The 18,789-nt window shown below is 49.6% G+C and overlaps 1 protein-coding gene across 1 annotated transcript in view; it reads right to left on the reverse strand.

Annotated features, from left to right (window-relative positions):
* The window catches only part of LOC139393733 (oxysterol-binding protein-related protein 10-like), a 116,164-nt gene that overhangs the window by 49,527 nt on the left and 47,848 nt on the right, over window positions 1–18,789 (reverse strand). Inside the window, exons 4-6 of the mRNA XM_071142084.1 lie at window positions 15,139–15,315; window positions 14,049–14,229; window positions 12,968–13,089 (exon numbers count right to left, since the gene is read on the reverse strand). Of these exons, the coding sequence (XP_070998185.1) occupies window positions 12,968–13,089; window positions 14,049–14,229; window positions 15,139–15,315 (480 nt within the window). The remainder of the gene's footprint in view (window positions 1–12,967; window positions 13,090–14,048; window positions 14,230–15,138; window positions 15,316–18,789) is intronic.

The following is an 18,789-nucleotide window of genomic DNA, read 5'->3' on the forward strand; positions in this document are numbered from 1 at the left end:
TCTGCTGATAAGGCTGGGTTACTGTATAATCTGCTGATAAGGCTGGGTTACTGTATAATCTGCTGATAAAGCTGGGTTACTGTATAATCTGCTGATAAGGCTGGGTTACTGTATAATCTGCTGATAAGGCTGGGTTACTGTATAATCTGCTGATAAGGCTGGGTTACTGTATAATCTGCTGATAAGGCTGGGTTACTGTATAATCTGCTGATAAAACTGGTTTATTGTATAATCTGCTGATAAGGCTGGGTTACTGTATAATCTGCTGATAAGGCTGGGTTACTGTATAATCTGCTGATAAAGCTGGGTTACTGTATAATCTGCTGATAAGGCTGGGTTACTGTATAATCTGCTGATAAGGCTGGGTTACTGTATAATCTGCTGATAAGGCTGGGTTACTGTATAATCTGCTGATAAGGCTGGGTTACTGTATAATCTGCTGATAAGGCTGGGTTACTGTATAATCTGCTGATAAAGCTGGGTTACTGTATAATCTGCTGATAAGGCTGGGTTACTGTATAATCTGCTGATAAAGCTGGGTTACTGTATAATCTGCTGATAAAGCTGGGTTACTGTATAATCTGCTGATAAGGCTGGGTTACTGTATAATCTGCTGATAAAGCTGGGTTACTGTATAATCTGCTGATAAAGCTGGGTTACTGTATAATCTGCTGATAAGGCTGGGTTAATGTATAATCTGCTGATAAGGCTGGGTTACTGTATAATCTGCTGATAAGGCTGGGTTACTGTATAATCTGCTGATAAGGCTGGGTTACTGTATAATCTGCTGATAAAGCTGGGTTACTGTATAATCTGCTGATAAAGCTGGGTTACTGTATAATCTGCTGATAAGGCTGGGTTACTGTATAATCTGCTGATAAAGCTGGGTTACTGTATAATCTGCTGATAAAGCTGGGTTACTGTATAATCTGCTGATAAGGCTGGGTTAATGTATAATCTGCTGATAAGGCTGGGTTACTGTATAATCTGCTGATAAGGCTGGGTTACTGTATAATCTGCTGATAAGGCTGGGTTACTGTATAATCTGCTGATAAGGCTGGGTTAATGTATAATCTGCTGATAAGGCTGGGTTACTGTATAATCTGCTGATAAGGCTGGGTTACTGTATAATCTGCTGATAAGGCTGGGTTACTGTATAATCTGCTGATAAGGCTGGGTTACTGTATAATCTGCTGATAAGGCTGGGTTACTGTATAATCTGCTGATAAGGCTGGGTTACTGTATAATCTGCTGATAAGGCTGGGTTAATGTATAATCTGCTGATAAGGCTGGGTTACTGTATAATCTGCTGATAAGGCTGGGTTAGAAGAAAGAGAGAGAAAGAAAGAAAGAGCGAGAACCCCAGAGAGTCCCTCTATCCTGACATAGTTGTCACACTCCAGTACATCAAACATCTAGAACACAGCTGACATGTCTCTCACACACACACACACACACACACACACACACATAACGTTCTGAGACCCATATGTTCCTTAGTGATTGGTAAGTGCATGGTTGTATTTCATTACATTAACAGAATGTTTCCTAAAAAGTCAAACATAGTTACATTTAATGACATTTCTGTTAATGTCCCAGGAACGTTCTCCAACTGGTTTGACATCGGGAAAGATCTCAAACAGTCCCAAGAAAGTTAAGAAACAACGTTCTTCTGTGGGAATATCAGTACTTCAAGCATAACGTTTTCTGCAGGTTTCCACGTTGTTTTATGTAAAGTCATGTTCTCAGAACGTTTTAAGAAACGTTTTTAAAAACACTTTTAAACGTTTAAAGAACGTTCTAAGAACGTCATTGGTAAAAACATACATTCCGTTCTCGGCGTCAACAAAACTCCCTCTAGCCTTTATCTTGTTAAGTGTGTTCAGGTGTGTTGGCCGCGCCCACTAATTGGCCACAGTTGATCTTAACGAGCGCTTGTTTTCCTTTGAAACGGGGTCTGTTTAAATAGACTAAAATAAACAGCCTTTTATGAGTAAAAAATACAAACATGGCACGCCAGCTCCATACTGGTGGCTCAGTGGAAAACATGGCACGCCAGCTCCATACTGGTGGCTCAGTGGAAAACATGGCACGCCAGCTCCATACTGGTGGCTCAGTGGAAAACATGGCACGCCAGCTCCATACTGGTGGCTCAGTGGAAAACATGGCACGCCAGCTCCATACTGGTGGCTCAGTGGAAAACATGGCACGTCAGCTCCATACTGGTGGCTCAGTGGAAAACATGGCACGCCAGCTCCATACTGGTGGCTCAGTGGAAAACATGGCACGCCAGCTCCATACTGGTGGCTCAGTGGAAAACATGGCACGCCATCTCCATACTGGTGGCTCAGTGGAAAACATGGCACACCATCTCCATACTGGTGGCTCAGTGGAAAACATGGCACACCAGCTCCATACTGGTGGCTCAGTGGAAAACATGGCACGCCAGCTCCATACTGGTGGCTCAGTGGAAAACATGGCACACCAGCTCCATACTGGTGGCTCAGTGGAAAACATGGCACTCCAGCTCCATATTGGTGGCTCAGTGGAAAACATGGCACACCAGCTCCATACTGGTGGCTCAATGGAAAACATGGCACACCAGCTCCATACTGGTGGCTCAGTGGAAAACATGGCACACCAGCTCCATATTGGTGGCTCAGTGGAAAACATGGCACACCAGCTCCATACTGTTGGCTCAGTGGAAAACATGGCACGCCAGCTCCATACTGGTGGCTCAGTGGAAAACATGGCACGCCAGCTCCATACTGGTGGCTCAGTGGAAAACATGGCACACCAGCTCCATACTGGTGGCTCAGTGGAAAACATGGCACGCCAGCTCCATACTGGTGGCTCAGTGGAAAACATGGCACACCAGCTCCATACTGGTGGCTCAGTGGAAAACATGGCACGCCAGCTCCATACTGGTGGCTCAGTGGAAAACATGGCACTCCAGCTCCATACTGGTGGCTCAGTGGAAAACATGGCACGCCAGCTCCATACTGGTGGCTCAGTGGAAAACATGGCACGCCAGCTCCATACTGGTGGCTCAGTGGAAAACATGGCACTCCAGCTCCATACTGGTGGCTCAGTGGAAAACATGGCACGCCAGCTCCATACTGGTGGCTCAGTGGAAAACATGGCACGCCAGCTCCATACTGGTGGCTCAGTGGACTAATTCCATGTGTAGAGAACTAAAGATCATAGGTTCAAATCTCACTATTGTCGTGCCAGAATAAACAAAGAAATGTGTTTGGATCATTCATGCCTAAGTAAATATATTTTCATGTGTCTTATCTGTGCTTTGGAGCTCAAAACAGTTTATAAGCTATCGGTGTTATTAAAAGTCTTATTCAAACATTCTGTTAATGTTTTAAAGGAAGTGATTCAAACAAAAACTCAAAATAAACTATAATTTCCATTCTCAAAACGTTAAAACTTCCAGGGAAACTTGCAGAGAACCAGTAACTTCTGTCTCTTCTAAGCTAAACTTAGAGACCTAACAGTGGGAGGTGTCTGGATAAGGCCTGTGGGAGAATCTCAATTGCATTTCCTAGATTCCTCACCTCCTCTCTCCTCGTGTCTTTCTCAAAACCCATTGGTCCCTCCCCTATGACCTTTTCATCCAATGGGTGAGGACGTGAGGAATCAAGGAAATGCAATTGAAATTTGTGTCTGTCTGTTCCTCTGATATATTGCGCCCTCTGCTGTCAGAATAGAGCAGTGCAGGACAGGACAGGACAGAAGAGCACACAGAGCTCTGTCATGCAGAATGCAGAGACACAATGGGTCATTACTCAGCACATAAGCCAAGACGCGCACGCACGCACGCACGCACGCACGCACGCACGCACGCACGCACACACACACACACACACACACACACACACACACACACACACACACACACACACACACACACGCACTTTCTTCTTTCCCTGCTGTAAAGTGAGGAGTTGGTTTGGCTGCAAGCCAAACTGGTATGGTTTCTCTAATGGCAGTGTTGTTTTACACCGCCTGGTACCGTTCCTGTAGTGTACTACACAGTCAGAAATCACTGGTTTCTCTAATGGCAGTACTGTTTTACACCGCCTGGTACCGTTCCTGTAGTGTACTACACAGTCAGAAATCACTGGTTTCTCTAATGGCAGTGTTGTTTAACACCGCCTGGTACCGTTCCTGTACTGTACTACACAGTCAGAAATCACTGGACCACAGAGAGAGATGGCACACAGACACAAACAAGGCATAGCTAATCAACTCAGAGAGAGATGGCACACAGACACAAACAAGGCATAGCTAATCTACTCAGAGAGAGATAGCACACAGACACAAACAAGGCATAGCTAATCAACTCAGAGAAAGATAGCACACAGACACAAACAAGGCATAGCTAATCAACTCAGAGAGAGTTAGCACACAGACACTAACAAGGCATAGCTAATCAATTCAGAGAGAGATAGCATATAGACACAAACAAGGCATAGCTAATCAACTCAGAGAGAGATAGCACACAGACACTAACAAGGCATAGCTAATCAACTCAGAGAGAGATAGCACACAGACACTAACAAGGCATAGCTAATCAACTCAGAGATAGCACACAGACACTAACAAGGCATAGCTAATCAATTCAGAGATAGCACACAGACACTAACAAGGCATAGCTAATCAACTCAGAGAGAGATAGCACACAGACACTAACAAGGCATAGCTAATCTACTCAGAGAGAGATAGCACACAGACACTAACAAGGCATAACTAATCAACTCAGAGATAGCACACAGACACAAACAAGGCATAGCTAATCAATTCAGAGATAGCACACAGACACTAACAAGGCATAGCTAATCAACTCAGAGAGAGATAGCACACAGACACTAACAAGGCATAGCTAATCAACTCAGAGAGAGATAGCACACAGACACTAACAAGGCATAGCTAATCAACTCAGATATAGCACACAGACACTAACAAGGCATAGCTAATCAATTCAGAGATAGCACACAGACACTAACAAGGCATAGCTAATCAACTCAGAGAGAGATAGCACACAGACACTAACAAGGCATAGCTAATCAACTCAGAGAGAGATAGCACACAGACACTAACAAGGCATAGCTAATCAACTCAGATATAGCACACAGACACTAACAAGGCATAGCTAATCAATTCAGAGAGAGATAGCACACAGACACAAGCAAGACATTTTTTTACAACAGCAGGTGTCACAAAGTTGTGATCCAGAAACTCAGACTAAGTCAGTCATGTCTTATATAACTGTATGGTTAAGAGGTTTGAGAATAACTGTTTTGGTAGGTGACTTGTTAAATCCCCCGTAAACATCATCTCACCCAGTCCCGCTGGGTCTGTCTACGAGAGCCTACGCTTACTATCACCTGCATGTAACAGCGCCTCCGAGTGGCGCGGAGGTCTAAGGCACTGCATCTCGAGTGCTAGAGGTGTCACAACAGACACCCTGGTTCAAATCTAGGGCTGTATAGCAAACCCGGCCGTGATTGGGAGTCCCATAGGGCGACGACGCACGGGTTTGGCCCGGCGTCGTCCGAGTTTGGCCCGGCGTCGTCCGGGTTCTGGCCCGGCGTCGTCCGGGTTTGGCCCGGCGTCGTCCGGGTTTGGCCCGGGTTTGGCCCGGCGTCGTCCGGGTTTGGCCGGCGTCGTCCGGGTTTCAACGTCGTCCGGGTTCTGGCCCGGCGTCGTCCGGGTTCTGGCCCGGCGTCGTCAGGGTTTGGCCCGGCGTCGTCCGGGTTCTGGCCCGGCGTCGTCCGGGTTTGGCCCGACGTCGTCAGGGTTTGGCCCGGCGTCGTCCGGGTTCTGCCCGGCGTCGTCCGGGTTTGGCCCGGCGTCGTCCGGGTTCTGGCCCGGCGTCGTCCGTTTCCGGGTCGTCGGGTTTGGCCCGGTCGTCGTTCTGGCCCGGCGTCGTCCGGGTTTGGCCCGACGTCGTCCGGGTTTCAAGGGTTCTGGCCCGGCGTCGTCCGGGTTTGGCCCAACGTCGCCCGGGTTCTGGCCCGGCGTCGTCCGGGTTTGGCCCGACGTCGTCCGGGTTTGGCCCAACATCGTCCGGGTTCTGGCCCGGCGTCGTCCGGGTTTGGCCGGTGTTGGACGTCATGGTAAATAAGAACTTGTTATTTAACTGACTCGCCTGGTTAAATAAAGGCTAAATAAAAACAGCAGTATTTCTTATGACATTAGATGTCTGTGTTCGAAACACAACCTGACTACTTTCAGTCATTATTGGTGAATGAGGTCTTGTCTTCAAAGATAGATAGAAGTGACAAGTTCAACTATAGGGATTCCAGATACGAATCCACATTCTGATTCCCATCCTTGTCTCTCTCCTGAAGGAGGGACGGGTCAGGGACGGGCCAGGGTCCTGAAGGAGGGACGAGCCAGGCTCCTGAAGGAGGGACGGGCCAGGGACGGGCCAGGGTCCTGAAGTAGGGACGGGTCAGGGTCCTGAAGGAGGGACGGGTCAGGGGATGATATATAAAAGCAGTCCCAGTCTCAGTCCCAGTCTCAGACCCAGAGTCCTAGTCCCAGTCCCAGTCTCAGTCCCAGAACCAGTCCCAGACCCAGTGTCCCAGAGTCCCAGTCCCAGAGTCCCAGTCCCAGCCCCTCCAGAGTCCCAGTCCCAGCCCCAGTCCCAGACCCAGTCCCAGTCCCAGTCTCAGTCCCAGTCCCAGAGTCCCAGACCCAGTCCCAGTCTCAGTCCCTGTCCCAGAGTCCCAGACCCAGTCCCAGTCTCAGTCCCAGTCTCAGAGTCACAGACCCAGTCCCAGTCTCAGTCCCTGTCCCAGAGTCCCAGACCCAGTCCCAGTCTCAGTCCCAGTCCCAGTCTCTGTCCCTGTCCCAGAGTCCCAGACCCAGTCTCAGTCCCAGTCTCAGTCCCAGACCCAGTCCCAGTCCCAGTCCCAGACCCAGACTCCCAGTCCCAGTCCCAGTCCCAGTGACGTTATGCAACATAATGTTTGCATGTCAGTGTTGAAGAAGTTGCGCCTGAGGCCTGGAACATTCCTCCCTGCGTCATCCGGAACAGAAGAAAAGACCACCCCCCCCCTCCCCCCGAATCACGACATGGCAACGTGCACCGAGGCACAAGGCAGTTAGGGTCCACGTGCGCTCGGCTGGGCCGGGCCTGCGTGTCTCACGGGTCCCTTCTCCTCCCAATGCACAGCTTGACAAAAGGCTGCCTGTGAGAGAGAAGGGTCGTTGTGTGGAACAATATGTTAAGAAAACCCTTAATATCCTGCAATTCAACACATCTTGTCCTGACTTGACACCATGTTAATAAGATTTCTGAGTGACTTAGAAAATCAATAGGGGCCTCCGTTGTCTGTAATTCAGCCATGATTTCTACAGGTTTAGATAGCTGGCTAGATTCATTTACCAATCCTAAAAAAAAAAGATGTTAGCTGACATGAGTGAATTGAGAGACTGTCAGTCACTGACATATCAAGAGAAAAACGGCTGATTCACAACCACATTTATAAAATGTGTATTCTACTATTCTACCTAGCAACAGGAAGTTGAGACCTGAGTTCCTAAAATGGTTCCGTGGATCTACAAAAGAAGGGGGGGGGGGCAGTTTCCCATCCCTGCCTTACATGGTGACTAGACCAGACACGCGTACATGTTGATTTTGTCCATCCACACCAGACGTGATCAGGACAGGCAGGTTGAAATATCAAAAGCGAACTCTGAACCAACTAGGCATTAACATTCATGGCAGATTTTTAGCTAGCTAGCTTGTTGTTACTAGCTCATTTGTCCTGGGATATAAACACTGGGTTGTTATTTTACCTGAAATGCACAAGGTCCTCTACTCCGACCATTAATCCACAGTTAAAAGGGGAAACTGAGTTTCTAGTAATCTCTCCTTCCTTCAGGCTTCTTTTTCTGTTGACTTTATATGGCGCCTGGCAACCAACTTTAAGGTGCGTTACCACCACCAACTGGACTGGAGTGTGAACCTCAGTTCATCTTTCAATCACCCACGTATGCTCCTAACACCCAATGAGGAGATGGGAGAAGTGGGACTTGCAGCGAGTCAAGCTTCACAAATAGTCGACGGGTGCGGTGAGGTCAGCATGGAGGTCACCCTCCATCCTGCCTGGGTGAACCAATTGAAAGTCTCTTCCTGTTCCCTTCTCCTTCCCGGGTTAGTGTGTTGTAGGGCTGCACATGTGGCTTGTCTTCCCAGAAAGAGAGAGAGAAGGAGGTAGTGAGGGAGAGTGAGATGGGGGGGGAGAGAGAGAGAGAGAGAGAGAGAGAGAGAGAGAGATGGGGGAGAGAGAGAGAGAGAGAGAGAGAGAGAGAGAGAGAGAGAGAGAGAGAGAAGAGAGAGAAGAGAGAGAAAGAGATGGGGGGGAGAGAGAGAGAGATTTTGTATATTTTCTACCTCTCTTGTTTTGGCAATGTTAACATACGGTATGTTTCCATTGCAAGTAAAGCCCCTTGAATTGAATTGAGAGATAGGGGGAGATAGAGAGAGAGAGAGAGAGAGAGAGAGAGAGAGAGAGAGAGAGAGAGAGAGAGAGAGAGAGAGAGAGAGAGAGAGAGAGAGAGAGAGAGAGAGAGAGAGAGAGAGAGAGAGAGAGAGAGAGAGAGAGAGAGAGAGAGAGAGAGAGAGACAGAGAGAGAAGAGAGAGAGAGAGAGAGAGAGAGAGAGAGAGAGAGAGAGAGAGAGAGAGAGAGAGAGAGAGAGAGAGAGAGACAGAGAGAGAGAGAGGAGAGGGAGAGAGAGAGAGAGAGAGAGAGAGAGAGAGAGAGAGAGAGAGAGACAGAGAGAGAGAGAGAGAGAGAGAGAGAGAGAGAGAAAGCAAACTAGAATGCTATTTGGCCCTACACAGAGAGTACACAGCAGCAGAATACCTGACCACTGTGACTGACCCAAAATTAAGGAAAGCTTTGACTATGTACAGACTCAGTGAGCATAGCCTTGCTATTGAGAAAGGCCGCCGTAGACAGACATGGCTCTCAAGAGAAGACAGGCTATGTGCTCACTGCCCACAAAACGAGGTGGAAACTGAGCTGCACTTCCTAACCCCCTGCCCAATGTATGACCATATTAGAGAGATATATTTCCCTCAGATTACACAGATCCACAAAGAATTCGAAAACAAATCCAATTTTGATAAACTCCCATATCTACTGACTGAAATACCACAGTGTGCCATCACAGCAGCAAGATTTGTGACCTGTTGCCACGAGAAAAGGGCAACCAGTGAAGAACAAACACCATTGTAAATACAACCCATATTTATGCTTATTTATTTTCTCTTGTGTCCTTTAACCATTTGTACATTGTTAAAACACTGTATATATATATAATATGACATTTGTAATGTCTTTATTGTTTTGAAACTTCTCTATGTGGAATGTTTACTGTTTTTTTTTTTTGCTTTGGCAATGTTAACACATGTTTCCCATGCCAATAAAGCCCCTTGAATTGAATTGAATTGAATTGAATTGAGTGAGAGAGAGAGAGAGAGGAGAGAGAGACAGTGCACATACACATGCTAGATAGATTGATATCCATAGAGGGAAGTGAAGAGAAGAGTCAGCACACCAGGCATCAATACTTCACCTCGTCTCCTTCTCCCCTCTGAGGGAGCCGATTGATGGGGCTCATTTCAGAGGGGGAGAGAAGTCGTAAGTAGAGGTCCATCTGCATATTACACTGTCGACATCAGCCCAGCCACAGACACACTATATAGTTCAGTCACAGCCACAGACACACTGTCGACATCAGCCCAGACACACTGTCGACATCAGCCCAGCCACAGACACACTGTCGACATCAGCCCAGCCACAGACACACTGTCGACATCAGCCCAGCCACAGACACACTGTCGACATCAGCCCAGCCACAGACACACTGTCAACATCAGCCCAGCCACAGACACACTGTCAACATCAGCCCAGCCACAGACACACTATATAGTTCAGTCACAGCCACAGACACACTGTCGACATCAGCCCAGCCACAGACACCCTGTCGACATCAGCCCAGCCACAGACACACTGTCGACATCAGCCCAGCCACAGACACACTGTCGACATCAGCCCAGCCACAGACACACTGTCGACATCAGCCCAGCCACAGACACACTGTCGACATCAGCCCAGCCACAGACACACTGTCAACATCAGCCCAGCCACAGACACACTGTCAACATCAGCCCAGCCACAGACACACTGTCGACATCAGCCCAGCCACAGACACTGTCGACATCAGCCCAGCCACAGACACACTGTCAACATCAGCCCAGCCACAGACACACTGTCGACATCAGCCCAGCCACAGACACACTGTCGACATCAGCCCAGCCACAGACACACTGTCAACATCAGCCCAGCCACAGACACACTGTCAACATCAGCCCAGCCACAGACACACTGTCAACATCAGCCCAGCCACAGACACACTGTCAACATCAGCCCAGCCACAGACACACTATATAGTTCAGTCACAGACACACTATATAGTTCAATCACAGACACAGACATACTATATAGTTCAATCACAGACACACTATATAGTTCAGTCACAACCACAGACACACTATATAGTTCAGTCACAGCCACAGACACACTATATAGTTCAGTCACAGACACACTATATAGTTCAGTCACAACCACAGACACACTATATAGTTCAGTCACAGCCACAGACACACTATATAGTTCAGTCACAACCACAGACACACTATATAGTTCAGTCATAACCACAGACACACTATATAGTTCAGTCACAACCACAGACACACTATATAGTTCAGTCACAGCCACAGACACACTATATAGTTCAGTCATAACCACAGACACACTATATAGTTCAGTCACAACCACAGACACACTATATAGTTCAGTCACAGCCACAGACACACTATATAGTTCAGTCACAACCACAGACACACTACATAGTTCAGTCACAGCCACAGGCAGGCAGGCAGGAAGGCAGAGCCAGCGATACTCTATCCCTGAGTCCTGTCTGTCTATGTGAGTGGCCAGGCAGGATGGAGGAAAGGAGAGATGAGATGAGGAGAGACCAGGAGAAGAGAGGAAGATTGGAGCAGAGCTCTGTATCCTCATAGACCCACTGATGGGGCCTGATGGGGCCTGAGTCATGCTGTTCTGTTGCTCATCAGGGCTGAGAGGGAGGGGTGATTAGTATTTAGGAGGGGAGATTGAGATGAGGAGAGACCAGGAGAAGAGAGGAGGATCGGAGCAGAGCTCTGTATCCTCATAGACCCACTGATGGGGCCTGATGGGGCCTGAGTCATGCTGTTCTGCTGCTCATCAGGGCTGAGAGAAGAGGGGTGATTAGTATTTAGCTCAATAGGAGGAGGGAGGAGTGAAGTGTTTTAGGCTGGGTTTCTGTACAGCACTTTGAGATATCAGCTGATGTACGAAGGGCTATATAAATACATTTGATTTGATTTGATTTGAAGTGTATATCGACTGATGAATATTCTGAGATGAACTGATGAGAAGGAAAACACAGGGAGTAACATCATTGTGGCTCTGCTGTTAAGAGAGCTTTGGATAATTACTTAACAGGAATACAAAATATGGACTAAAAACATATTGTCTTTTCTTTGGAGAAAAATCAGGGAAAGAGAGACCGAAATTGAGAGAGAGAGGGAGAGAGAGAGAGAGAGAGAGAGAGAGAGAGAGAGAGAGACAGAGAGAGAGAGGGAGACAGAGAGAGAGAGAGAGAGGGACAGAGAGAGAGAGAAAGAGAGAGAGAGAGAGAGAGAGAGTGAGAGAGGGAGACAGAGAGAGAGAGGGAGACAGAGAGAGAGAGAGAGAGAGGGAGACAGAGAGAGAGAGGGAGACAGAGAGAGAGAGAGAGAGGGACAGAGAGAGAGAGATAAAGAGGCAGAGAGAGAGAGAGAGAGAGAGAGAGAGAGAGAGAGAGAGAGAGACAGAGACAGAGATATAGATGGAGAGAGAGAGAGAGAGAGAGAGAGAGAGAGAGAGACAGAGAGAGAGATGGAGAGAGAGAGAGAGAGAGAGAGAGAGAGAGACACAGAGAGAGAGATGGAGAGAGAGAGAGAGAGAGAGAGAGAGAGACAGAGAGAGAGAGAGAGAGAGAGAGAGAGAGAGAGAGAGAGAGAGAGAGAGAGAGAGAGAGAGAGAGAGAGAGAGAGAGAGAGACAGAGAGAGAGACACAGAGAGAGAGATGGAGAGAGAGAGAGAGAGAGAGAGACACAGAGAGAGAGATGAGAGAGAGAGAGAGAGAGAGAGAGAGAGACAGAGAGAGACACAGAGAGAGAGATGGAGAGAGAGAGAGAGAGAGAGAGAGGGAGAGAAACAAAGAGCCAGAGCCAGAGACAGACAGAGACAGAGGTTGAGATGAACTGGGAGAGAAGAGGAAATTTCTGTCTACGTCATCTTGGATGCACTGACTCACTCTCCCTCCTGAGGGAGCTGGTTTCCTCCATGACACATAAGAAACATCCAAACTAACTGGCTTTCATCCATCACACATAAGAAATATCCAAACTAGCTGGCTTTCACTCCCCAGTCTCCCAGGAGAAACAGAGAAACATTCAAACTAGAACATGGCCAATTAGAACACTTCCCCCTGTAGAATAGAAGTTTCTTTCTCTCTCCCCCTTATCTCTCTCTCTCTTCCTACCTCCCTCCCCCTTCTCCTTCTCCTCCTCCCCCCTCCCTCCCTCCCTCCCTCCCTCCCTCCCTCCCTCCCTCCCTCCCTCCCTCCCTCCTTGAACCTCTCCCTCCCTTCCTCCCTTCTCCCTCCCTCCCTCCCCCCCCCCCTCCTCCCTCCCCCCTCCCTTCCTCCCTTCTCCCTCCCTCCCCCCCCCCCTCCTCCCTCCCCCCTCCCTCCCTACCCCCCCCCCTCCCTCCCTCCCTCCCAGTAGGTGAGAGAATACATGGTGTTATTTCTCCCAACACAGAGAGCAGGTGTGTTTCTTACCACAGAGTTGCTGACCACCTCCTTGTTGATGTGTGCTGGAGAGGGAACATGTGGAAGAGGTGTCCCTCCTCTACTGGTCACCTGCTTCTCTGAGGGAGATCTAGACCATCCTGCGAAGCTGTCTGGAGACAGACAGAACATACTGACCATCAGGAACACACTGACCATCAGGAACACATACTGACCATCAGGAACACATACTGACCACCAGGAACACACTGACCATCAGGAACACACTGACCATCAGGAACACATACTGACCATCAGGAACATACTGACCATCAGGAACACACTGACCATCAGGAACACATACTGACCATCAGGAACACATACTGACCATCAGGAACACACTGACCATCAGGAACACATACTGATCATCAGGAACACACTGACCATCAGGAACACACTGACCATCAGGAACACACTGACCATCAGGAACATACTGACCATCAGGAACACACTGACCATCAGGAACACATACTGACCATCAGGAACACATACTGACCATCAGGAACACACTGACCATCAGGAACACATACTGATCATCAGGAACACACTGACCATCAGGAACACACTGACCATCAGGAACACACTGACCATCAGGAACATACTGACCACCAGGAACACATACTGACCATCAGGAACATACTGACCATCAGGAACACACTGACCATCAGGAACACATACTGACCATCAGGAACACATACTGACCATCAGGAACACATACTGACCATCAGGAACACACTGACCATCAGGAACACATACTGATCATCAGGAACACACTGACCATCAGGAACACACTGACCATCAGGAACATACTGACCACCAGGAACACATACTGACCATCAGGAACACACTGACCACCAGGAACACACACTGACCATCAGGAACACACACTGACCACCAGGAACACATACTGACCATCAGGAACACACTGACCACCAGGAACACACACTGACCATCAGGAACACACTGACCATCAGGAACACATACTGACCATCAGGAACACATACTGACCACCAGGAACACACTGACCACCAGGAACACACCGGTTACAGAGAGACTCTAATAGTAAACTGACCTGATGGTGCGGTGGGAACATGGTTGGGATCCAGGCTCATCTGCTTCTTGAACTGGTTGTGGTTGTGGTTGTGAGTCTGACTGGAGATGTTGCTGTTACTCTGGCTGGACGTCTGTTTGTGGATGGGACTCTGACTCCGGTCCTGGCTGTCTGAGCGACCCAGGGTGACATGCTGCGCGGCCTGGGATAGGAGAGGAGAACAATACTAATCTCTTAGGAAACAGAAATGGATCTCCTGCTGTATCCAACCCCTGTGATAGGTTGGAGAGGATCTCCTGTTGTATCCAACCCCTCTGATAGGTTGGAGAGGATCTCCAGCTGTATCCAACCCCTCTGATAGGTTGGAGAGGATCTCCTGTTGTATCCAACCCCTCTGATAGGTTGGAGAGGATCTCCAGCTGTATCCAACCCCTCTGATACCTGGCTGACAGCATGTGGAGACACTCCCCCCAGACAGGAGAGGGTAGCTGCTGACGTACCTGGCTGACATTGTGTTGCAGCATGTGGAGACACTCCCCTAGACAGGAGAGGGTAGCTGCTGACGTACCTGGCTGACAACATGTGGAGACACTCCCCCAGACAGGAGAGGGTAGCTGCTGACGTACCTGGCTGACAGCATGTGGAGACACTCCCCCAGACAGGAGAGGGTAGCTGCTGACGTACCTGGCTGACAGCATGTGGAGACACTCCCCCAGACAGGAGAGGGTAGCTGCTGACGTACCTGGCTGACAGCATGTGGAGACACTCCCCCAGACAGGAGAGGGTAGCTGCTGACGTACCTGGCTGACAGCATGTGGAGACACTCCCCCAGACAGGAGAGGGTAGCTGCTGACGTACCTGGCTGACAGCATGTGGAGACACTCCCCCCAGACAGGAGAGGGTAGCTGCTGACGTACCTGGCTGACATTGTGTTACAGCATGTGGAGACACTCCCCCAGACAGGAGAGGGTAGCTGCTGACGTACCTGGCTGACAGCATGTGGAGACACTCCCCCAGACAGGAGAGGGTAGCTGCTGACGTACCTGGCTGACATTGTGTTGCAGAATGTGGAGACACTCCCCCAGACAGGAGAGGGTAGCTGCTGACGTACCTGGCTGACATTGTGTTGCAGCATGTGGAGACACTCCCCCAGACAGGAGAGGGTAGCTGCTGACGTGGCCTTGAGGAGGAGAAGGTCCTGGTCTAAGGAGGACAGAGGACCACGGGAGGGCAGGGACTCTATGGAGTTAACCAGGTTCTTCTGTTGGCCCTCCGCCTGGGTCATCACCTAGAGGGAGGGAGGAGAGAGGTTAAATAACACACACACACACACACAGAGACACACACACACACAGAGACACACACACACACACACACAGAGACACACACACACACACACAGAGACACACACAGAGACACACACACACACACACACACACACACACACACACACACACACACACACACACACACACACACACACACACACACACACACACACACACACACACAGAGACACACACACACACACACACAAACAAGCAAGCAAGCGTTGGTCGCCTAGGGCTGTGTAAGTCCAACTCCAACATTGACTGGTACGGCCCAGCCATCCAAGGAGCAGGTACCTGCTGGGTGAATCTGTACGGCCCGGCCATCCAAGGAGCAGGTAACTGCTGGGTGAATCTGTACGGCCCAGCCATCCAAGGAGCAGGTACCTGCTGGGTGAATCTGTACGGCCCAGCCATCCAAGGAGCAGATTACCTGCTGGGTGAATCTGTACGGCCCAGCCATCCAAGGAGCAGGTACCTGCTGGGTGAATCTGTACGGCCCAGCCATCCAAGGAGCAGGTAACTGCTGGGTGAATCTGTACGGCCCAGCCATCCAAGGAGCAGGTAACTGCTGGGTGAATCTGTACGGCCCGGCCATCCAAGGAGCAGGTAACTGCTGGGTGAATCTGTACAGCCCAGCCATCCAAGGAGCAGGTAACTGCTGGGTGAATCTGTACGGCCCAGCCAATCAAAGAGTAGGTAACTGCTGGATGAATCTGTACGGCCCGGCCATCCAAGGAGAAGGTAACTGCTGGGTGAATCTGTACGGCCCAGCCAATCAAAGAGCAGGTAACTGCTGGTAACTACGGCCCGGCCTCCAAGGAGCAGGTAACTGCTGGGTGAATCTGTACGGCCCGGCCATCCAAGGAGAAGGTAACTGCTGGGTGAAACGGCCCAGCCAATCAAAGAGTAGGTAACTGCTGCTACGGCCCGGCCATCCAAGGAGAAGGTAACTGCTGTACGGCCCAGCCAATCAAAGAGCAGGTAACTGCTGGATGAATCTGTACGGCCCGGCCATCCAAGGAGCAGGTACCTGCTGGGTGTACGGCCCGGCCATCCAAGGAGCAGGTAACTGCTGGGTGAATCTGTACGGCCCGGCCATCCAAGGAGCAGGTACCTGCTGGATGAATCTCTATGTAGGAACAGCTGAGGTGTTCTACAAATTGACAAATACATGTTGGGACGACATGCCAAAGCAAGATATGTGACTGTAGCTAGTCAAAGCATGAGAGGAGAATTGTGGGGTAGTTAAAGTATTCTATATAGATGTAGGCACTTTAGGGGCACAGCCAGTAATGTAGGCAGGCGGTGGGGGCCTGAGAGTCATGACAATTCTCAGCACCTACCCTGTCTGGCCACCTACCCTGTCTGTCTGTCTCTCAGCCACCTACCCTGTCTGGTTCAGTCTGTCTCTCAGCCACCTACCCTGTCTGGTTCAGTCTGTCTCTCAGCCACCTACCCTGTCTGGTTCAGTCTGTCTCTCAGCCACCTACCCTGTCTGGTTCAGTCTGTCTCTCAGCCACCTACCCTGTCTGGTTCAGTCTGTCTCTCAGCCACCTACCCTGTCTGGTTCAGTCTGTCTCTCAGCCACCTACCCTGTCTGGTTCAGTCTGTCTCTCAGCCACCTACCCTGTCTGGTTCAGTCTGTCTCTCAGCCACCTACCCTGTCTGGTTCAGTCTGTCTCTGTCACGAACATAATTACATCTGGCACCTCTGACAGCTAGGTGGGCTGGGAGAAGGACAGGATTATGCTGTCTCTCTCTCTCTCTCTCACACACAACACAAATAAGCTATACTCTTGTGAGTGCTCACTGTCTGTGACTCATCGGCAGGGAGATAAGGAGAGTGGAGGTAGCATGAGCATGAACTCAATTAAACACACACACACACACACACCACTCACACCACTCACACCACACCTCTCACACACACACCAATCACTTGTTCTTCACAAAATGGAACATCCATTCCTCATTCACACCTCACACACACCACTTACACAGACAAACACACACACACACACACACACACACACACACACACACACACACACACACACACACACACACACACACACACACACACACACACACACACACCTCTTACACAGACAAACACACACACACACACACACACAGACACAAACCTCACGCACGCACACACAAATACATTGTTATTCATCACATGCTTCGTAAACAACAGGTGTAGACTAACAGTCTCAGTGCACCGGTAACAATGCCATGCGGTAGCAGGGAGAACAGTCTATGACTGCCTTCCTCTGACACCGCCTGGTATAGAGGTCCTGGATGGCAGGAAGATTGGACCCAGTGGTGTAGTGCCATGCGATAGCAGAGAGAACAGTTTATGACTGCCTTCCTCTGACATCGCCTGGTATAGAGGTCCTGGATGGCAGGAAGATTGAACCCAGTGGTGTAGTGCCATGCGGTAGCAGAGAGAACAGTCTATGACTGCCTTCCTCTGACACCGCCTGGTATAGAGGTCCTGGATGGCAGGAAGATTGAACCCAGTGGTGTAGTGCCATGCGGTAGCAGAGAGAACAGTCTATGACTGCCTTCCTCTGACACCGCCTGGTATAGAGGTCCTGGATGGCAGGAAGATTGGACCCAGTGGTGTAGTGCCATGCAGTAGCAGAGAGAACAGTCTATGACTGGACTCTGACAATGTTTTGAGCCTTCCTCTGACACCGCCTGGTATAGAGGTCCTGGATGGCAGGAAGCTTGGACCCAGTGGTGACCTGGGCAGTACACACTACCCTCTGTAGCACCTTACAGTTAGATGCCAAGCAGTTGCAATACCAGGCGGTGATGCAGCCAGTCAAGATGCTCTCAATGGTGCAACTGTAGAAATTTTTGAGGATCTTTTCAGCCTCCTGAGGGGGAAGAGGCGTTGTCGTGCCCTCCTCATGACTGTGTTTGGTGTGTTTGGACCAAGATAGATCCTTAGTGTTGTGGACAACGAGGAACTTGAAGCTCTCAACCCCGGCTCCACTACAACCCCGTCGATGAGGATGAGGGGACGTGCTCAACCCTCCGTTTACTGTAGTCCACCATCAGCTCCTCGGTGTTGCTGAGAAGCCACACACTCTCACACTCTCACATCCCTCACAAACCGTGACATCAGCCCATCTCACTAACTTAATAATGACTTTACCGGGGAGAAAAGAGGAGCAGGACCGAGAGCTGATGTGGACAGATAGTCTCTCCAGGTTTCTGCTAGCAGCCCTATAACAGACTAACACTCAACGTGTTATAATGTCTCTGTCGCAAAACGGCACCCTATATTCCCTATGAAGTGTGCACTTATGTTGACTTTGCTCAAAATTTGTGCACTTTGTATGGGGAATAGGGTACCGTTTTGGGGACGCAAGCCAGTGTCTGTCACACTACGGGGGGTAAACTTTAGCATCGCTTCT

The sequence above is a fragment of the Oncorhynchus clarkii genome, unplaced genomic scaffold (assembly GCF_045791955.1).
Source record: "Oncorhynchus clarkii lewisi isolate Uvic-CL-2024 unplaced genomic scaffold, UVic_Ocla_1.0 unplaced_contig_8632_pilon_pilon, whole genome shotgun sequence".
NCBI classification, from domain to species: Eukaryota; Metazoa; Chordata; class Actinopteri; order Salmoniformes; family Salmonidae; genus Oncorhynchus; species Oncorhynchus clarkii.